The sequence below is a fragment of the Triticum dicoccoides genome, chromosome 4A (assembly GCF_002162155.2).
Source record: "Triticum dicoccoides isolate Atlit2015 ecotype Zavitan chromosome 4A, WEW_v2.0, whole genome shotgun sequence".
In the NCBI taxonomy this organism is placed as follows: domain Eukaryota; kingdom Viridiplantae; phylum Streptophyta; class Magnoliopsida; order Poales; family Poaceae; genus Triticum; species Triticum dicoccoides.
Window position 1 is genome coordinate 538,594,106 of NC_041386.1, and position 21,972 is coordinate 538,616,077.

The 21,972-nt window shown below is 44.1% G+C and overlaps 1 protein-coding gene across 1 annotated transcript; it reads right to left on the reverse strand.

The window, feature by feature from the left end:
* Positions 1-6,022: 6,022 nt before the first annotated feature.
* LOC119289083 (nucleolar protein dao-5-like) lies at positions 6,023-9,351 on the reverse strand. The gene is made up of 4 exons (XM_037568507.1): positions 8,804-9,351; positions 7,083-7,382; positions 6,884-6,975; positions 6,023-6,731 (listed from the first exon to the last, which is right to left on the reverse strand). The coding sequence occupies exons 1-4, from the start codon at positions 9,278-9,280 to the stop codon at positions 6,194-6,196; spliced, it is 1,407 nt and encodes a 468-aa protein (XP_037424404.1). The 5' UTR covers positions 9,281-9,351; the 3' UTR covers positions 6,023-6,193.
* Between the last annotated feature and the right edge of the window lie 12,621 nt (positions 9,352-21,972).

A 21,972-nucleotide genomic window follows, 5' to 3' on the forward strand; every position in this document is an offset into this window, starting at 1 on the left:
GCCGGTAACGAGATTGAACAAGGTATAGGGATACCGACGATCGAATCTCGGGCAAGTAACATACCGATAGACAAAGGGAATTGTATGTGGGATTGATTGAATCCCCGACATCGTGGTTCATCCGATGAGATCATCATGGAACATGTGGGAGCCAATATGGGTATCTAGATCCCGCTATTGGTTATTGGCTGGAGAGATGTCTCGGTCATGTCTACATGGTTCGCGAACCCGTAGGGTCTACACACTTAAGGTTCGGTGACGCTAGAGTTGTTATGGGAAATAGTATGTGGTTACCGAAGGTTGTTCGGAGTCCCGGATGAGATCCTGGATGTGACGAGGAGTTCCGGAATGGTTCAGAGGTGAAGATCGATATATTGGACGAAGGGTATTGGAGTCCGGAATTGTTCCCGGGGTATTGGGTGACGACCAGCATGTCCGAAAGTGGTTTCAGAGGCCCCGGCAAGTGTTGGGGGGGGGCCTTATGGGCCAAAGGGAAGGGGCACACCAGCCCACTAAGGGGCTGTGCGCCCCTCCCACCCCATCTCACGTAACCAGGAGAGGTGGGGGCGCCTCCCCAAGGGCAGCCTCCCCTCCTGGCTTGGGGGGCAAGTCTCCTAGGGGTGGGGGCGCCCAAAACCCATCTAGGGTCCCCTCCCTGGCCGCCGCCCCTCCCCTAGATGGGATCTGAAGGGGCCGGCCCCCTCTCCCCTTCTCCTATACATAGTGGGGGTGGGAGGGCTGCCAGAAGACCGAGACCCTTCCCCTGGAGCATCCCCTCCCCTCTCCTACACCTCCTCCTCCTCCGTAGCGCTTGGCGAAGCCCTGCCGGAGAACCACGAGCTCCATCACCACCATGCCGTCGTGCTGTCGGAGTTCTCCCTCAACTTCTCCTCTCCCCTTGCTGGATCAAGAAGGAGGAGACGTCCCCAGGCTGTACGTGTGTTGAACGCGGAGGCGCTGTTGTTCGGTGCTTAGATCGGAATCGACCGCAATATGAATCGTTGCATGTACGACTCCACCAACTGTGTTCTAGTAACGCTTCCGCTTAGCGATCTTCAAGGGTATGAAGATGCACTCCCTCTCTCCGTATCTAGTATCTCCTAGATTGATCTTGGTGACACGTAGGAAATTTTTGAATTATTGCTACGTTCCCCAACACTTTGTGCATATTAATCAAAGTATCCCAAATTTCCTTTGCATTCTCAAGATGGTTGGCTTTGTTGAATTCTTCGGGGCACAATCCGTTGAAGAGAATATCACAAACTTGAGCATTGTATTGCAGCATCTTCAACTCTTCCACGGTAGCTTCACGGTTCAGTTCTCTCCCATCAAAGAATTCACCTTGCAAGCCAATACACACAATAGCCCAAATGGTAGGGTTATGTCCAAGAATATGCATTTTCATCTTATGCTTCCAACTAGCAAAATTAGTACCATCAAAGTAAGGACCTCTAAGGTGGTAATTTCCCTCGCTAGATGCCATACTCTCCTAGGTTGTGAAACCAAGGCTATGATCACCAAAAGCTATGGAAATCAAGGCAAATGGAGACCAAAGCTCTGATACCACTTGTAGGATCAAAAGTATGTCTAGAGGGGGGTGATTAGACTGCTTGACCAAATAAAAATCTAGCCTTTTCCCAATTTTAAGTCTTGGCAGATTTTAGCAACTTAGCACTAGTCAAGTAAACAACCTACACATGCAAGTCTAAGAGTATAGCAACGAAATGTAAAACATTGCACATGAAGGTAAAGGGAGGAGTTTGGAGGGAGCAAACGCAATCTAGACACGGAGATTTTTGGCGTGGTTCCGATAGGTGGTGCTATCGTACATCCACGTTGATGGAGACTTCAACCCACGAAGGGTAACGGTTGCGTGAGTCCACGGAGGGCTCCACCCACGAAGGGTCCACGAAGAAGCAACCTTGTCTATCCCACCATGGCCATCGCCCACGAAGCACTTGCCTCACTAGGGTAGATCTTCACGAAGTAGGAGATCTCCTTGCCCGTACAAACTCCTTGGTTCAACTCCACAATCTTGACGGAGGCTCCCAAGTGACACCTAACCAATCTAAGAGACACCACTCTCCTAAAGGTAATAGACGGTGTGTTGATGATGAACTCCTTGCTCTTGTGCTTCAAATGATAGTCTCCCCAACACTCAACTCTCTCTCACTTATTTGGATTTGGTGGAAAGATGATTTGAGTGGAAAGTAACTTGGAGAAGGCTAGAGATCAAGATTCATATGGTTGGAATGGAATATCTTGACCTCAACACATGAGTAGGTGGTTCTCTCTCACAAAATGTATGATGGAAGTGTAGGCATGTTCTGATGGCTATCTCCATGAATGAAGAGTGGGTGGAGGGGTACATATAGCCTCCACAGAAAATCTAACCGTTACACACAAATCACCAAACTCGGTGGGACCGAATAATAAAACTCGGTGGGACCAAATAATGAAACTTGGTTGGACTGATCTAGTTCAAAATGTGAACATTAGGATTTTCGGTGAGACCGACATGTCAACTCGGTGAGATCAATATCATTAGGGTTAGGGCATAACGTAATCTCGGTGAGACCTATTACACAAACTCGGTGGGACCGATTTTGGTAATAAGCTAACCAGAGAGTTGGCCAGGCAAACTCGGTGGGACCGATTCACTCATCTCGGTTGGACCGAAACATTACGAAGGGGAAACAGAAAGTTTTCATTGCGAACTCGGTGGGACCGATCGCTCATTTCGGTTGGACCAAAACGTTACGAAGGGAAACAAAGAGTTTGCAATCCCATCTCGGTGAGACCGAAAAGACTAGGGTTTTGTGGCAGTGGCTATGTCAACTGAACTCGGTGGCGCCGGATAGAAAGTTTCGGTGGGGCCGAGTTTGACTTTTGGTTTGGGACATATGTGGATATGAGAAAGTGGTTGAGGGTTTTGGAGCATATCACTAAGCATTTTGAGCAAGTAACTCATTAAGCAACACCTCATCCCCTTTTAATAGTATTGGCTTTTTCTATGGACTCAATGTGATCTTGGATCACTAAAAGGTAAAATGTAGAGTCTTGAGCTTTAAAGCTTGAGCCAATATTTTGTCCTTAGCATTTTGAGGGGTCCACATTTCTAATCCATGCCACGCCAATCATTGAGCTTTCCTGAAATATTTATTTTGAAATAGTATTAGCTCAATGAGCTATATGTTGTTAGGAATTACCAAAACCACCTAGGGATAATTGCACTTTTACCCAGGTACTCTTTGCTGATCTATTCAACTCTTCTTGTTCAATTATTTTGCATACAATAGCTAATCCTGATCTTGTAGACGATGAACTTGAAGAACGAGGTGGTGTTTTCCAGAGCATAGAAGAGGAAGTGCAAGCAATGATTGAAGCTCTACATAACCTTGAAGTTGACCAGGAGGACTACGGTGTGTATGCAAGCGACATAGAAATTCGGTTTGAGGAAGAAGAGCTTGATGATTCAGAACTAGATGAAGCCATGTATGATTCAACACCAGAAGAAGACATGCATGTCGAGCAAGAGGAACAAGATAATGAGCAAGTTTATGATGAAGACAAATACAAGAATTTAACAGATTTGCAAAGGGCTGGTATTTATGAAGAATTGCTAGCAAGAAGTGGCAATCAGAAATTAAAGAAGACCACAACTAGAGAAGTTGCAAACATGTTCCATGTTTCAGTGCACAAGGTTAGGCGTGTTTGGAGGAGATCGAAGGAGTGTCTTCGACAAGGCATACCCGTTGATGTAAGATCGAGGAAGCCGAAAAACAGTGGGCATAAAAGGATTGTAGTTGACCTCAATATGGTTGCTGAGATTCCTTGGAGTCAAAGGAGAACTATACGCAGCCTCGCAAGAGCTTTGGGTGTGAAGAAAAGCACACTACATAGGGTGTTTACGGATGGCTTGCTCGACATGCATTCAAGCTCACTCAAACCATATTTGAAGGAAGCAAACAAAAAGGCCAGGCTGCAGTTTTGTCTCTTTATGTTTGACCAGCAAAGTTTGCAAAATAGACCCACGTTCAGGGATATGCGAAACATAATGCATATAGATGAAAAGTGGTTTAACACTACTCAGAAGACCATGAAATTCTACAAGCTTCCATCAGAAGAAGACCCACATAGGACTGTGCAAAATAAGAACTCCATTGGCAAAATCATGTTTTTGGTTGCTATCGCCAGGCCTAGATACAATGCAGAAGGTATTTGCATTTTTGATGGGAAGATAGGCATTTGGCCCTTTATCAAAAAGGTGAATTTCAACCTTTAATTCTTTTATTCATTATGCACATCAGTACTTAATCTAACTTGATTTGGGTTGTTGTTTGTAGGAGCCAGTGCCAAGGAAAAGTGATTATCGTCCAAGAGGGACACTAATCACTAAAACAATCTTAGTAAAGAGATAAACGTCAAGGCAATTTTTGATTGAAAAGGTACTACCAGCTATTCAAGCAGTTTGGCCTCAAGAGCTCGCAGGTGAGACCATATGGATCCAATTAGACAATGCGCCCTCACATGTCCCAAGTAATGACCCAGGTTTCCTTAATGATGTTGCCCAAATCGGGCTTGATATTCGCCTCATGCAACAGCCCTTGAACTCACCCGATATGAGTTGCCTAGACATTGGCCTATTTTCTTCACTACAGTCCATGTCGGATACGCTGGTGTCTAACAATTTAGATGAGCTAATCAACAATGTGCAGCATGAATATGATGCCTATGATGCTAATAAGATAAACATAATTTTCCTAACACTACAAGGCTGCTTAATTGAGGTCATGAAGAGAGGTGGAGGCAACGACTACAAGATCCCTCACATGTACAAGGATGGCCTAGAACGGGCAGGAAATCTTCCTAATGTTTTAGACTGTGATCGTAAACTATATGATTGCGTCATGCAGGCCTTAGCCAACTAGAAGTTGTAATATTAGATGCGGCAACTTTTGTAATGCTGGACATTGGGTCGAAATTGTTTATCCAACTACTATTGAGTTCATCATTTGTTTATCCAATTATTTATCCAACTTAAAATTGGAAACACCTTGAAAATCTAAAAATATGCATCATTTAGCATCGAGTAATTTTCATGCCACTTCCAGCATTACTCTGGCCATGCATCATCTAAATCATAAAATGAAGAATGTAAATTATCCGTCATCTAGTATCCATGGCCAGAGTAATTTTCATGTCAAATAAAGAATGTAATTTTCATCATCAATCGAAGTAGCTATAGGGACAAGGAATTGATCTTTTGTCTTTCCAATCCATGTCAAGAGTAATTTTCATCTTTTGTCTATCCAATCCATGGCAAGAGTAATTTTCATCTTTTGTCTATCCAATTATTTATCCAACTTAAAATTGGAACAGAATAAAAAAATCTGAAATTATGCATCATAACAAGAGACCATCCATAACCAAAAATTATCTTTAGAGACCACGACACTAATCACCATAACAATAGATCATCCATAGTAGTAATGTTCATTTGAAAATTATGTTTATTTGCTAGCTAAAATTATGTTTTTATGTTAATGCCTTTATATTTTTCATGATGTACTTCCTCCGTCCGAAAAAACTTGTCATCAAAATGGACAGAAAAGGGTGTATCTAGAACTAAAATACATCTAGATACATCCCCTTTGATTCATTTTGATGACAAGTATTTCTGGACGGAGGGAGTATGATATATATTATTGAAAGTATATATGCTAATATGCTAATGTTCATTGTGCCTCAATCGCACTAGGGCCTCCATGATGTTAGGCCGGCCCTGGCCCTATGTTGCCCAGCCAGTGCCGAACTAAAAACTCTGGACATCGATGCATCAACTTGCTCTGATGCCATATTTCTGGGGCCAATAAACTAAGCTAGTTGTTGTCCTTTCTCACGCAAAGACACAACCCGAAATGTTGGTGGTTAGGTAAGCTCGGCTCCTATATTACTGGTTTATATGTATGTGAGTCTGGCCTGGATGATGCCAGATCTTCTATGTTGTGTGCCCGGTGCTAAAAAAAGTTCAATTGCAATCTGCATGTACGTGCCTTGCTTTACAAAAATATGGCACCGATAACATAGTTGAGGGCCTAAAAACGTTAGGGCCGTGTTACTTAATACCATATGTGTGGCATTATCATTTGCGTACATTTTAGCTTTGCTCCGGCACAGCATATACACACGTCTATTTTCTTCGGTTGGTAGCAACGCCGCCGTTTAACGCGACCACCGCCGACTCGACGTGATCCAGCAGGTACCCGAAGATCTTCTGCTTCAGCCGCTCGACGGCGTCCGTCCGCGGCCCGACGTCGTCCAGCCAGTCGTTGACCCTCTTGAGCTGCCCCAGCGTCCCGGCCACGTCGGCTTCGAGCAGCCGGTCCACGTGCCCGACGAACCACGCGCACATCTCCTCCCCGAGCTCCCTCGCCGCGGTCTCCAGCCAGGTGGCGGCCTCCTCCGCGGCGGCCACCGTCCTCGGCGAGGCGGAGACGGCAGGCGACTCGGTGCCGCGCTTCCTGGACGACGAGGGGGCGGTGTAGAGGGAGAAAGGCGCCAGGTCGGCGGTGACCGCCGCGTGCATCCACTCGCCGGCGTGGCCACTCCGTTGCTGGTTGCCGAGGGCGGCGGTGGAGCGGGCGATCGCGGCTTGGAGCGCCAGGAACTCGTCGACGGTCTGCTGCGGCGACTGCTTGCCGGCGGTGGCGGCCAAATCCGCGAAGGCACTGTGTAAAGCAAACCTGGTCAGTTCGTTGTCATATTATGGTTTTCACTTCCAGTGCAATTTCACCGAATTTTTGAAAAAATCATTAATTTTGGTGCATACTGAAATATTTTGAAATCTAGTACATGTCCTGAAGAATGAAGAGGAGCTCACCTGAGACATCTGAGCACAATCTCTGCAGCAGAAGCTTCCTGCATGGCCTCCACAGCAGCCATCTCTGCAGCATCCCTATAACTCATGACTCCCTACACATCATGTACAAATATCATTTTTGAAAAAAAAATCAAAACTTTGCAACTTAAAACAGCACAATCCTGACGCATCCAGACATATGTTTCTGAACGAAATGTACCGATCCGAGAGTCTGGAGGGCCGGTGGAAGCGACTCCCAAGAGGCGCCCATCGTCGTCGCCGATGTCGAGCGGGGAGGAGAAACCTTGACCATGTCGTCCGGCGATGCACCGCCGGGAGTGGGTGGTCGCTTCTCGCTCGTCTTGGCTGCAATGCTGGGGCTTCTCTGCGCGCCGGGCTTGTGGAGAATATCCGGTTTCGGAGATGGAGTGGGTCTTTGCTTAGTCCTGGAGATGATATTGGTCTTGCTCTCCCTTTTCTGCAGTGGTTTCTCCTCTACCGGTTTTCTGCTTCTTGGAACCTGAGTGTACATCAAAATGCTATTTCAGCTGTCACTGTGATCAACAATGTACTTAGCAATCGTCGGTTTTTAACATGATCATGTCTCACTAGTAGAACAAAGAGCTATTCAATTCAAAAAATCTATGCAAGTTTAGAAGAATATTGCAATGTTTTCCGGCATTTTACACAGAAGAGTTACTACCCTCATATTCACTCTGTTTTCTTTTTTTGAACTTTTTCCTCAACTTGATTCGCTCTGTTTTCTGACAGCTGCATGCAAATTGCAAAAGATGTTTCACTCACGAGTGAAGCAAATAAGAGACAAATTGGCGGTTGTAGCCAAACGACCATATGAAAAGGCAGAGATTTGGCACACGACCATGAATCTTATTAGGTGCACCTAATTCAGTTTAAGTTTCACTCAAAGACGAGCTCTCAATCAACAAAAGGTGAATTACTCGATTATAGTAATCATAACAACTTGCCATTAGAAGAGTAGTGACCGCCGTGGTTAGGAAAAATAGTTGCGATGTCCATCTCAAGAAAAGTTACATGCGTCACCACTCACCGCAGACCAACCAGTGCCACCTTGTCATGGAGAAAGGGAGTAGTTGATGTGAAATTACCAATAATATTATTGGAGTATTTCAGAAGTTATCACTGATGAAAGAAAATTATCGAAGTGCAACCCCTCCATTTCTAAATAGACGGTGTTTTGAAGTTTGCACAATCTCAAATATACAAGTTTGGTTCTACTACATTTTGCACAAAATCGACAAAATGTAATAAAACTACGATATTATGGAAAAGACGTTAGAGCAGTTATGATGATGTTATTTTCACCTCATCAAATGAAAAAAAAGCTCCAACTCAATTTTTTTAAACTGCGCACTTTTTGGAATGTCTTCTGTTTTGGAACAGATGTAGTACAGACAATCTCACCTAGGACATCATTTTTACAACTCTGGCAACAAGGAAAGTACTGTATGTAGGTACTAAAGGTGCAAATGAGTATAACTTGTCATAAGTGAACTGATAGCTGATGACTGTGACGAGTGTTGTGTTTGCTCCATGAAACTGCAATTATGTGACTCAACTCTCTGCATTTTCAGTGGAATTGCACAGAGATGGAGAAGTGGAGAAAACTTGCACACTCTCAGATTTCTGGCGCAATGCATCAGGGAAAATGATAGTATTGTGTTTGTACAAAACGGGAGATTTTACAGGACAATAGACAGTAGTGCCTTCTAAGTTCTTAGAATATTCTCAAAACTCTCATGTTGTGACACTAACAGAAATTTTCCTTTCTCTGGAAGAAAGAGGACAGAGGTGGACAAGATTTTCTCCCTGACATGGTGGAATAGATTTTTGTAAAAATATAAGTTAAACAATGACAAAAGATTTAACGGGGGTGCCTGCCATTGACACCGACGAACTCACCGAGGAACTCCGCACCAGCGTCGCCGCCGTCCCCTTGCTCCTTTCCCGGCCGATCACATCACCGGTCTTCCTCTCCTTCTGATCGCGGGGGCTCCCCGTGCACCCCCAGCTCCTCCTCGTCGCCTTCGGTGCAGACTCCGCAGGCGACGACCTGACCGGCTTCGGTCCGGAAGGCGAAGCCGGGCGTGCAGTTGCAGCAGTTGCCGGCCTCCCCTTGGGCGCCTGCTGTGGCGCTGGCGCCAAATGCGAACCCCTCCTCGTCCCCGACGACGACGACGGCCGCGGAGGTGTAGGGGTGGGAGCAAACCTCACGACGGTGGGCCTCCTGCCGGAATGGGCGGCGGCAGGCCCCCTGTCCTCCTCGTTGATGCTCCTGAGGGAAGACGTGGACATGTTGAGCGAGGAAGACGACCTCTTGACGTCCAGCGACTCCAATCGTCTGTGTGATGGCTGGTTTGATCTCTTGGGTTTCTCCATGGAAATTTGCTGCGTACGGTGGCTCTCATTTCTTCGAGGTAGATGATGGGTAGCTTGGTAACTTGAGTAGACCTCGGTGGTCGCCGGCCGGAGCTAGTGACCTGCCGGCAGTATTTGTAGCGATGTTTGTCTAGCAAGTGGGCTAGCTAGCGTTATCAGCAACTGACAGAGTGACAGGTATGGTTACATTAATCAAAGTTATTCGAAGCCGGCGATCACTTGGCGGCTCCTGCAAAATTCAACAAGAAATCAGAGGCCGCGCACAAGCTAAACACAAAAGATCGAATAAAAAACTATGCAATGAAACCCAAATATATGCAATAGAAATATAACATATATGCAACACTAACAATCTACTCCCTCTGTCCCAAAATATAAGAGCGTTTTGACACTATACTAGTGTAAAAAAACGCTCTTATATTATGGGACCGAGGGAGTAACATTTCTCTTAACATGAAAGATTACATGCATGCAACAGTAAGAAATTAAAATGTCTACAATACATGTGTCGACAAGATTCAACAATGAATCAAGATTAGCTGAAATTATATTGGTGCTACACAGTAAGAACTTCCATCAAAAGTCAACCTATCCAACAAAAAATACCAAACTTGCGCAACAAAATCACAAACATGGGTGTAGGGTCGAGGTTATGGTGAAGAGGGGTGTTCTTCTAGTGCCTCAAAAAAAAAAGAGGAGTGTTCTCTACCAGGTTGTCCACGGGAGCCTACACATACATGTTTACACCAAAATAAAGTGCGGAACTGAAGCTTGCAAGAAAGTAGGAGTAAGGCAAACATAGCAAACGCGATGATGTCTTTGCGAGGTTCAGATTATTGGCGCAATTCTACTTATCAATGAAGGTTCGGACAAGTCCTAAGTCCACCAAGGCCTAGGTAAGGTCACCCACTCACCATGGCTTAATACCTCAGAGGTCAAAGCCTCACCCAAGAATGCTCTTCCCGAAAAAGGTGAACACTAGGGCCTTGTATGGACTCTTGATTCCTTCACACCTTGAAGGCTCTCAATGACTCCTAACTATCTAGGAGAGGCAGACACCCTCCACGAGTAACAAGAAGAGTAACGTCACTTGAATGAACTCCCCAATAGATATTTCATTAATTCTTCAAAAAACTTTAAGATCTCTCTCACACTAACTCTTCAAGAAACTGTAGACATGTATGGTCATCATAAACCAAAGTTATTCAAAGTTGGCGATCACTTGGCGGCTCCGACAAAATTCAACACGAAATCAGAGGCCGCGCACAAACTAAACACAAAAGATCAAATGGAAAACTATGCAAAACCCAAATATATGCAACAGAAATATTACATATGTGCAACAATAATAAACTAACATTTCTCTAACACAAAATATTACATGCATGCAACCGTAATAAATTAAAATGTCTATAACGCATGCTTCGACCTAATTCAAGAAGCAAGTCAAGATTAGTTGAAGATGTTTTTATACTGATGCTAGACAATATGAACTTGAATCAAAATTCAACCTATGCAACAAAAGGTCCCAATCTTGTGCCACAGAATCACAAACACGGGCGTATGGTCGAGTTATGGTGAAGAGGGGTGTTCTCTACCAGGTTGTCCAGGGGGAGCCTACACATGCACGTTTACAACAAAATAAAGTGCGGAAGCAAAACTTGCAATGAAGTAGGAGTAAGAAAAGAGATTTCAAACACAACAAACACGATGGCGTCTTCCCAAGGTTCGGATTGTCGACGCAGTCCTACTTGTTGGTGAAGGCTTGGGAAAGTCCTAAGGTCACCAAGGCCGAGGTAAGGTCACCCACAAAGAGCTCACTAAGCATTTGTCCACCTATCTCACCACGGATTGATACCGTGGAGGTCTAAGCCTCAGTCGGGGATGATCTTTATGAAGAAGGTGATCACTAGGGCCTTGTACATACTCTTGATTCCTTCACACCTTGAAGGATCTTAATGACCTCCAAACTCCCTAGGAGAGGCGCACACCCTCCAAGAGTAATAAGAAGAGTAAAGTCACTTGAATGAAGTCCCTAATAGATCTTTAATCAACTCTTCAAGAAAATGTATAATCTCCCTCTTACTAAAAATTGGAGGATGGAGCAAAGATAGATGGAGTATACTAAGAAAAGGTTCCAAGAGTGGAGTAGCTTGGCCTTCAAGTGCTCCAAAAAACAGCTTCGAAATATCTGTTGGTCGCTTGATGTGTCCAGAGTGCATCATGTTTTGTGGCTCATTTGTTGCATATCCTGACACTAAAATTCCTCATATCATGTTCTATTGAGCCCTTTTTATGTTTGTTTTGTAGAGTTACCTGATTTCGTACCTTTTAATCATGAGCACTACATAGTGGTTATGGTTTTTTTTAGGTTTTCTTAGTTTTTCGTCGTTCTACTTTATGCAAAGGTACTTTGGATCTCCCATGGACCTAATGGATAGAGCCATGTTGGGATTCATCTAAAGAAGTTACTAACACTAGATGCAAGGCCAATGGAGATTTTGACACATGAATTCCCCACAATATGCACAAATTGAAGATCTAATACTTAGATATTGTGTGTCCCGTCGATATGAATCCAATGAGCTCAAGATCACCTCAATCAAAGTCGGAGTGAAGAATGGGCGGTCAAAATATGAAACATTGCGCGAGACTAGAAGGATAGCCGACCATCGGTACGATCACGTGTCATTGTACCGGTGCTTGTGCGATTGGGTCACGGAAAGTGCTATAAATTTCTCGTTTTAACTTTGATTCATCCATGGTTTGTTTCCTTCTTTCAGGAGAAGATAAGGAAGTTATTCAGAGAATATGATCCACCTTCTAGCCCTTGGATGGAAGTGGGTGATCAATGAGGGAGAGGTCTTGGCATGAGCTATATATGCTTCCATCTTGAGGGAGCTGCACGTAAGTCACCTAGCACGCAAGGAGGGGCAGCCTCCATTCCGCCCTGAAGGAAATATGCCCTAGAGGCAATAATAAAGTTGTTATTTTATATTTCCTTATATCATGATAAATGTTTATTATTCATGCTAGAATTGTATTAACCAGAAACTTGATACATGTGTGGATACATAGACAAAACACCATCTCCCTAGTAAGCCTCTACTAGACTAGCTCGTTAATCAAAGATGGTTAAGTTTCCTAACCATAGACATGTGTTGTCATTTGATGAACGGGATCACATAATTAGGAGAATGATGTGATGGACAAGACCCATATATTAGCTTAGCATATTGATCGTTTAGTTTTATTGCTATCGCTTTCTTTATGTCATATACATATTCCTTTGACTATGAGATTACGCAACTCCCAGATACCGGAGGAATGCCTTGTGTGCTATCAAACGTCACAACGTAACTGGGTGATTACAAAGATGCTCTACAGGTATCTCCGAAGGTGTTTGTTGGGTTGGCATAGATCGAGATTGGGATTTGTCACTCCGAGTATCGGAGAGGTATCTCTGGGCCCTATCGGTAATGCACATCATAATAAGCCTTGCAAGCAATGTGACTAATGAGTTAGTTGCGGGATGATGTATTACAGAACGAGTAAAGAGACTTGCCGGTAAAGAGATTGAACTAGGTATGTAGATACCGACGATCAAATCTCGGGCAAGTAACATATCGATGACAAAGGGAATAACGTATGTTGTCATTATGGTACGACCGATAAAGATCTTCGTAGAATATGTAGGAACCAATATGAGCATCCAGTTTCCGTTGTTGGTTATTGACCGGAGAGGTGTCTCGGCCATGTCTACATAGTTCTCAAACCCGTAGGGTTCGCACGCTTAACGTTCGATGATGATCTTGTATTATATGAGTTATGTGATTTGGTGACCGAATGTTGTTCGGAGTCCCGAATGAGACCACGGACATGACGAGGAGTCTCTAAATGGTCGAGAGGTCAAGATTGATATATAGGATGATGGTATTCGGACACCGGAAGTGTTCCAGGGGTACCGGGTACATATCGGGCCACCGGAAGGGGTTTCGGGCACCCCCCCCCCCCGAGCAACTATATGGGCCTAATGGGCCAAGAGGGGGACATACCAGGCCCTAAGGGGCTAGCATGCCCCCCATGTAGGCCTAGGAGGAGAATGAAAAAGGGGAAGGGAGAAGGAAAGGGGAGGATTCGGCTTCCCCCTTCCTTCCCTCCCCCCTCTCTTTCCTTTCCCCTCCGAAGAATAAGGAAAGGGGGGGCCGAATTGGGGAGGAACCCCAAGTAGTATTCGGCCTACTTGGGGTGCCCCCCTTGGCTTCTCCCTCTCTCCCCACCTATATATATGAGGGGGAGGTGCCTAGAACACACTACAACATCTGTTAGCCGTGTGCGGCGCCTCCCTCCACAGATTACACCTTCGGTCATATCTTCGTAGTGCTTAGGCGAAGCCCTGCGCAGATCACTTCAACATCACCGTCACCACGCCGTCGTGCTAATGGAACTCTCCCTCGACACTTTGCTGGATCAAGAGTTCGAGGGACGTCATCGAGCTGAACGTGTGCAGAACTCGGAGGTGTCGTACGTTCGGTGCTTGATCGGTCGGAACGAGAATAAGTTCAACTACATCAACCGCGTTATCAAACGCTTCTGCTTTCGGTCTACGAGGGTACATGGACACACTCTCCCCCTCTTGTTGCTATGCATATCCTAGATAGATCTTGCTTGAGCATAGGATTTTTTTAAATTGCATGCTATGTGCCACAACAGTGGCATCCGAGCCAGGTCTATGTGTACATGATATGCACGAGTAGAACACAAAGATTTGTGGGTAGTGATCGTCATATTGCTTACCACCAATGTCTTATTTTGATTCAGCGGTATTGTTGGATGAAGCGGCCCGAACCAACCTTACATAACCACGTTCATGAGACCGGTTCCACCGACAGGCATGCAACTAGTTTTGCATAAAGGTGGTTGGCGGGTGTCTGTTTCTCCAATTTTAGTTGAATCGAATTTGACTGCGGCCGGTCCTTGTTGAAGGTTAAAATAGCAAACTTGATAAATCACCCTTGTGGTTTTTGATGCGTAGGTAAGAACGGTTCTTGCTAGAAGACCGTAACAGCCACGTAAAACTTGCAACAACAAAGTAGAGGACGTCTAACTTGTTTTTGCTGGGCATGTTGTGATGTGATATGGTCAAGACATGATGTGATATACGTTATTGTATGAGATGATCATGTTTTGTAAAAGTTACTGGCAACCGGCAGAAGCCTTATGGTTGTCTCTTTATTGTATGAAATGTAAACGCCATGTAATTGTTTTACTTTATCACTATGTGTTAGCGATAGTTGTAGAAGCAATAGTTGGCGAGACGACCACGACGCTATGATGAAGATCAAGGTGTCAAGCCAGTGACGATGGAGATCATGACGGTGCTTTGGAGATGAATATCAAAGGCACAAGATGATGATGGCCATATCATGTCACATATTTTGATTACATGTGATGTTTATCTTTTATGCATCTTATTTTGCTTAGTACGGCGGTAGCATTATAAGATGATCCCCCACTAAAAAATTCAAGGTATAAGTTGTCACTCCCAATATGCGACACTATCCTAAAGAGACGCAGAGGTCCCACCAAGGATAGAACTGCATATTGACACGCTTTTGCAAGGTGGATATCATTACATCAACATTACATAATAGATGGGGATACATACAAGGCATACAAATGCCTCAAGAATACATCAATACATAAGATCAACATCCGACTATGGATGAAACACAAACAGAAGCTCGAACGACATCCACCCTGCTAGCCCAGGCTGCCGACCAGGAACCTATCCCTCGAACGAGGAAGAAGCGGAACAAGAACTCCAAAACAATAAACATCGATCTCGCGTCATGATCATCGCATTACCTGTACCTGCAACTGTTGGTGTAGTAATCTGTGAGCCACGAGGACTCAGTGATAACCCACATGTATAGGGGATCGCAACCGTTTTCGAGGGTAGAGTATTCAACCCAAATTTATTGATTCGACACAAGGGGAGCCAAATAATATTCTCAAGTATTAGCAGCTGAGTTGTCAATTCAACCACACCTGGAAACTTAATATCTGCAGCAAAGTGTTTAGTAGCAAAGTAATATGATAGTAGTGGTTTTGGTGTTTTATAGTGTAAATAAGTGAAGAACAATATATGGAAAGCTCGTAGGCAATGGATCAATGATGGAGAATTATGCCGGATGCGGTTCATCATGTTCATCATGTAACAGTCATAACCTAGGGTGACATAGAACTAGCTCCAATTCATCAATGTAATGTAGGCATGTATTCCGAATATAGTCATATGTGCTTATGGAAAAGAACTTGCATGACATCTTTTGTCCTACCCTCCCGTGGCAGCGGGGTCCTATTGGAAACTAAGGGATATTAAGGCCTCCTTTTAATAGAGTACCGGAACAAAGCATTAACACATAGTGAATACATGAACTCCTCAAACTACGGTCATCACCGGTAAGTATCCTGATTATTGTCACTTCGGGGTTAACGGATCATAACACATAATAGGTGACTATAGACTTGCAAGATAGGATCAAGAACTCTCATATATGGATGAAAACATAATAGGTTCAGATCTGAAATCATGGCACTCGGGCCCTAGTGACAAGCATTAAGCATAGCAAAGTCATAGCAACATCAATCTCAGAACATAGTGGATACTAGGGATCAAACCCTAACAAAACTAACTCGATTACATGATAAATCTCATCCAACCCATCACCGTCCAGCAAGCCTATGATGGAATTACTCACGCACGGTGGTGAGCATCATGAAATTGGTGATGGATGAAGGTTGATGATGACGCTGGCGACGGATTCCCCTCTCCGGAGCCCCGAACGGACTCCAGATCAGCCCTCCCGAGAGAGTTTAGGGCTTGGCGGCGGCTCCATATCGTAAAACGCGATGAATCCTTCTCCCTGGTTTTTTCTCCCCGGAAGTGAATATATGGAGTCATGGTTGAGGTCGATGGAGCGTCAGGGGGCTAACGAGGCAGGGGGGCGCGCCCAGGGGGTAGGTTGCGCCCCCACCCTCGTGGACAGGTGGAGCCCCCCCTGACGTGGATCTTCCTTCCAGCATTTTTTATATATTCCAAAATAATTCTCCGTTGATTTTTAGGTCATTCCGAGAACTTTTATTTATGCACAAAAATAACACCATGGCAATTCTGTTGAAAACAGCGTCAGTCCGGGTTAGTTCTATTCAAATCATGCAAGTTAGAGTCCAAAACAAGGACAAAAGTGTTTGGAAAAGTAGATAAGACGGAGACGTATCACTCAGCAATCCCATTACAATGGGTATCAAGACTAGCAAAGCTTAAAGGGTATGGAAGGGGTAAAGTGGTTAGGTTGCAGCAGCGACTAAGCAATGTATGGTGGCTAACTTACGAATACAAGAGTAAGATGAGAAACTACGCAAACGGTCGCAAACTAGTAATGATCAATAAGTGATCCTGAGCTACTTACGGTCAAACATAACCCAATCGTGTTGTCTTCTTGAACTTCCCCGAAAAGAGACCATCATGGTTACGCAACACGGTTGGTGTATTTTAAAAGAGTTTACTTCAAGTCTTCTACAACCAGATATTAACAAATTCCCATGTGCCACATAACTGCGGGCACGACTCTCGAAAGTTTAAACCCTGCAAGGGTGTCCCAACTTAGCCCATCACAAGCTCTCACGATCAATGAAGGATATTCCTTCTCCCGGAAAGGCCCGATCAGTCTCGGAATCCCGGTTACAAGACATTTCGATAATGGTAAAACAAGACCAGCAAGACCGCCGGATGTGCCAACAAATCCCGATAGGAGTCGCACGTATCTCGTTCTCAGGGCACACCGGATGGGCAAGACATCAAGTTGGTTGAGACCCTGGTTGCCCAGGGGCGCCGGACATTGCCTAGGTTGGACCAGCACTCAGAGGAACACTGGCCCAGGGGGGTTAAATAAAGATGATCCTCGGGTTTATAACTCCCTAGGAAAAAGTCTAGGTTGTTATTAGGCAAATGTTAAAACCAAGGTTGGGCCTTGCTGGAGGAGTTCTATTCAAAGCGAACTATCAAGGGGGTCCCATAACCCCAACCGCGTCAGGAATGCAAAATCAAGGAACATAACACCGGTATGACAGAAACTAGGGCGACAAGAGTGGAACAAAACACCGAGCAAAATGTTGGGGAACGTAGTAATTTCAAAAAAATTCCTACGCACACGCAAGATCATGGTGATGCATAACAACGAGAGGGGAGAGTGTTGTCCACCTACCCTCGTAGACCGAAAGCGGAAGCGTTATGACAACGCGGTTGATGTAGTCGTACGTTTTCACGGCCCGACCGATCAAGCACCGAAACTACGGCACCTCCAAGTTCTAGCACATGTTCAGCTCGATGACAATCCCCGGACTTCGATCCAACAAAGTGTCGGGGAAGAGTTCCGTTAGCACGACGGCGTGGTGACGATCTTGATGTTCTACCGTCGCAGGGCTTCGCCTAAGCACCACTACAATATTATCGAGGATTATGGTGGAGGGGGGCACCGCACACGGCTAAGAGAACAATCACGAAGATCAACTTGTGTGTCTAGAGGTGCCCCCCTGCCCCCGTATATAAAGGAGCAAGGGGGGAGGCCAGCCGGCCCTTGGGGCGCGCCAAGGAGGGGGGAGTCCTCCTCCTAGTAGGAGTAGGACTCACCTTTCTTAGTCCAACTAGGAAGAGAGAAGGGGGAAGGAAAGAGAGGGAGAGGGAGAGGGAAAGAGGGGCCGCACCCCCGTCCCCTAGTCCAATTCGGACTCCTCATGGGAGGGGGCGCGCCACCTCCTGGGCTGCTGCCCTCTCTCTCCCCTCAGGCCCACTAAGGCCCAATACTTCCCCGTGGGGTTCCGGTAACCCTTCCGGCACTCCGGTTTTCTCCGAAATCACCCGAAACACTTCTGGTCTCTGAATATAGCCATCCAATATATCGATCTTTATGTCTCGACCATTTCGAGACTCCTCGTCATGTCCATGATCACATCCGGGACTCCGAACAACCTTCGGTACATCAAAATATATAAACTCACAATGAAACTGTCATCGTAACGTTAAGCGTGCGGACCCTACGGGTTCGAGAACAATGTAGACATGACCGAGACACGTCTCCGGTCAATAACCAATAGCGGAACCTGGATGCTCATATTAGCTCCTACATATTCTACGAAGATCTTTATCGGTCAGACCGCATAACAACATACGTTGTTCCCTTTGTCATTGGTATGTTACTTGCCCGAGATTCGATCGTCGGTATCTCAAGACCTAGTTCAATCTCATTACCGGCAAGTCTCTTTACTCATTCTGTAATACATCGTCTCGCAACTAACTCATTAGTTGCATTGCTTGCAAGGCTTAAGTGATGTGCATTATCGAGAGGGCCCAGAGATACCTCTCCGACAATCGGAGTGACAAATCCTAATCTTGAAATACGCCAACCCAACATGTACCTTTGGAGACACCTGTAGAGTACCTTTATAATCACCCAGTTACGTTGTGACGTTTGGTTGCACACAAAGTGTTCCTCCGGTAAACGGGAGTTGCATAATCTCATAGTCACAGGAACATGTATAAGTTATGAAGAAAGCAATAGCAACATACTAAACGATCGGGTGCTAAGCTAATGGAATGGGTCATGTCAATCACATCATTCTCCTAATGATGTGATCCCGTTAATCAAATGAAAACACATGTCTATGGTTAGGAAACATAACCATCTTCGATTAACGAGCTAGTCAAGTAGAGGCATACTAGTGACGTTTAGTTTGTCTATGCATTCACACAAGTATTATGTTTCCGGTTAATACAATTCTAGCATGAATAATAAACATTTATCATGATATAAGGAAATAAATAATAACTTTATTATTGCCTCTAGGGCATATTTCCTTCAGTCTCCCACTTGCACTAGAGTCAATAATCTAGATTACACAGTAATGATTCTAATAGTTCACATCACCATGTGATTAACACCCATAGTTCACATCGACATGTGACCAACACCCAAAGGGTTTACTAGAGTCAATAATCTAGTTCACATCGCTATGTGATTAACACCCAAAGAGTACTAAGGTGTGATCATGTTTTGCTTGTGAGAGAAGTTTAGTCAATAGGTCTGCCATATTCAGATCCGTACGTATTTTGCAAATTTCTATGTCAACAATGCTTTGTACGGAGCTACTCTAGCTAATTGCTCCCACTTTAAATATGTATCCAGATAGAGATTTAGAGTCATCTGGATTAGTGTCAAAACTTGCATCGATGTAACCCTTTATGACGAACCTTTTGTCACCTCCATAATCGAGAAACATATCCTTATTCCACTAAGGATAATTTTGACCAATATCCAGTGATCTACTCCTAGATCACTATTGTACTCCCGTGCCAAACTCAGGGCAGGGTATACAATAGGTCTGGTACACAGCATGGCATACTTTATAGAACCTATGGCTGAGGCATAGGGAATGACTTTCATTCTCTCTCTATCTTCTGCCATGGTCAGGCTTTGAGTCTTACTCAATTTCACACCTTGTAACACAGGCAAGAACTCTTTCTTTGACTGTTCCGTTTTGAACTACTTCAAAAACTTGTCAAGGTATGTACTCATTGAAAACTTATCAAGCGTCTTGATCTATCTCTATAGATCTTGATGCTCAATATGTAAGCAGCTTCACCGAGGTCTTTCTTTGAAAAAATCCTTTCAAACACTCCTTTATGCTTTGCAGAATAATTCTACATTATTTCCGATCAACAATATGTCATACACATATACTTATCAGAAATGATGTAGTGCTCCCACTCACTTTCTTGTAAATACAGGCTTCACCGCAAGTCTGTATAAAACTATATGCTTTGATTAACTTATCAAAGCGTATATTCCAACTCTGAGATGCTTGCACCAGTCCATAGATGGATCGCTGGAGCTTGCGTATTTTGTTAGTACCTTTAGGATTGACAAAACCTTCTGGTTGCATCATATACAACTCTTCCTTAATAAATCCATTAAGGAATGCAGTTTTGTTTATCCATTTGCTAGATTTCATAAAATGCGGCAATTGCTAACATGATTCGGACAGACTTAAGCATAGATACAAGTGAGAAACTCTCATTGTAGTCAACACCTTGAACTTGTCAAAAACCTTTTGCGACAATTCTAGCTTTGTAGATAGTAACACTACTCTCAGCGTCCGTCTTCCTCTTGAAGATCCATTTAATCTCAATGACTCGCCGATCATTGGGCAAGTCAATCAAAGTCCATACTTTGTTCTCATACATGGATCTCATCTCAGATTTCACGGCCTCAAACCATTTCGCGGAATCTGGGCTCATCATCGCTTCCTCATAGTTCGCAAGTTCGTCATGGTATAGTAACATGACTTCCAGAATAGGATTACTGTACCACTCTGGTGAGGATCTCACTCTGGTTTACCTACGAGGTTCGGTAGTAACTTGATCTGAAGTTACATGATCATCATCATTAGCTTCCTCACTAATTGGTGTAGTAGTCACAGAAACAGATTTCTGTGATGAACTACTTTCCAATAAGGGAGCAGGTACAGTTACCTCATCAAGTTCTACTTTCCTCCCACTCACTTCTTTCGAGAGAAACTCCTTCTCTAGAAAGGATCCATTCTCAGCAATGAATATCTTGCCTTCAGATCTGTGATAGAAGGTGTACCCAACATTTTCTTTTGGGTATCCTATGAAGATTTACTTCTCCAATTTTGGTTCGAGCTTATCAAGTTGAAACTTTTTCACATAAGCATCGCAGTCCCAAACTTTAAGAAACGGCAGCTTAGGTTTCTCGCCAAACCACAGTTCATACGGTGTCGCCTCAACGGATTTAGATGGTGCCCTTTTTAACGTGAATGTAGCTGTCTCTAATGCATAACCCCAAAATGATAGCGGTAAAACTGTAAGAGACATCATAGATCGCACCATATCAAGTAAAGTACGATTACGACGTTCAGACACACCATTACACTGTGGTGTTCCAGGTGGCGTGAGTAGTGAAACTATTTCACATTGTTTTAACTGAAGGCCAAACTCGTAACTCAAATATTTTACTTCTGCGATCATATCGTAGAAACTTTTATTTTTGTTACGATGATTCTCCACTTCACTCTGAAATTCTTTGAACTTTTCAAATATTTCAGACTTGTGTTTCATCAAGTAGATATACTCATATCTGCTCAAATCATCTGTGAAGATCAGAAAATAATGATACCTGCCGCGAGCTTCAATATTCATCGGACCATATACATCAGTATGCATGATTTCCAACAAATCTGTTGCTTGCTGCATTATTCCGGAGAATGGAGTCTTAGTCATCTTGCCCATGAGGCATGGTTCGCAAGCATCAACTGATTCATAATCAAGTGATTCCAAAAGTCCATCAGCATGGAGTTTCTTCATGCGCTTTACACCAATATGACCTAAACGGCAGTGCCACAAATAAGTTGCACTATCATTATTAACTTTGCAAATTTTGGTTTTAATATTATGAATATGTGTATCACTACGATCGAGATCTAACGAACCATTTTCATTGGGTGTGTAACCATATATGTAAACAGAACAACAATTTATTCTCTTACTTAAATGAATAACCGTATTGCAATAAACATGATCAAATCATATTCATGCTCAACGCAAACACCAA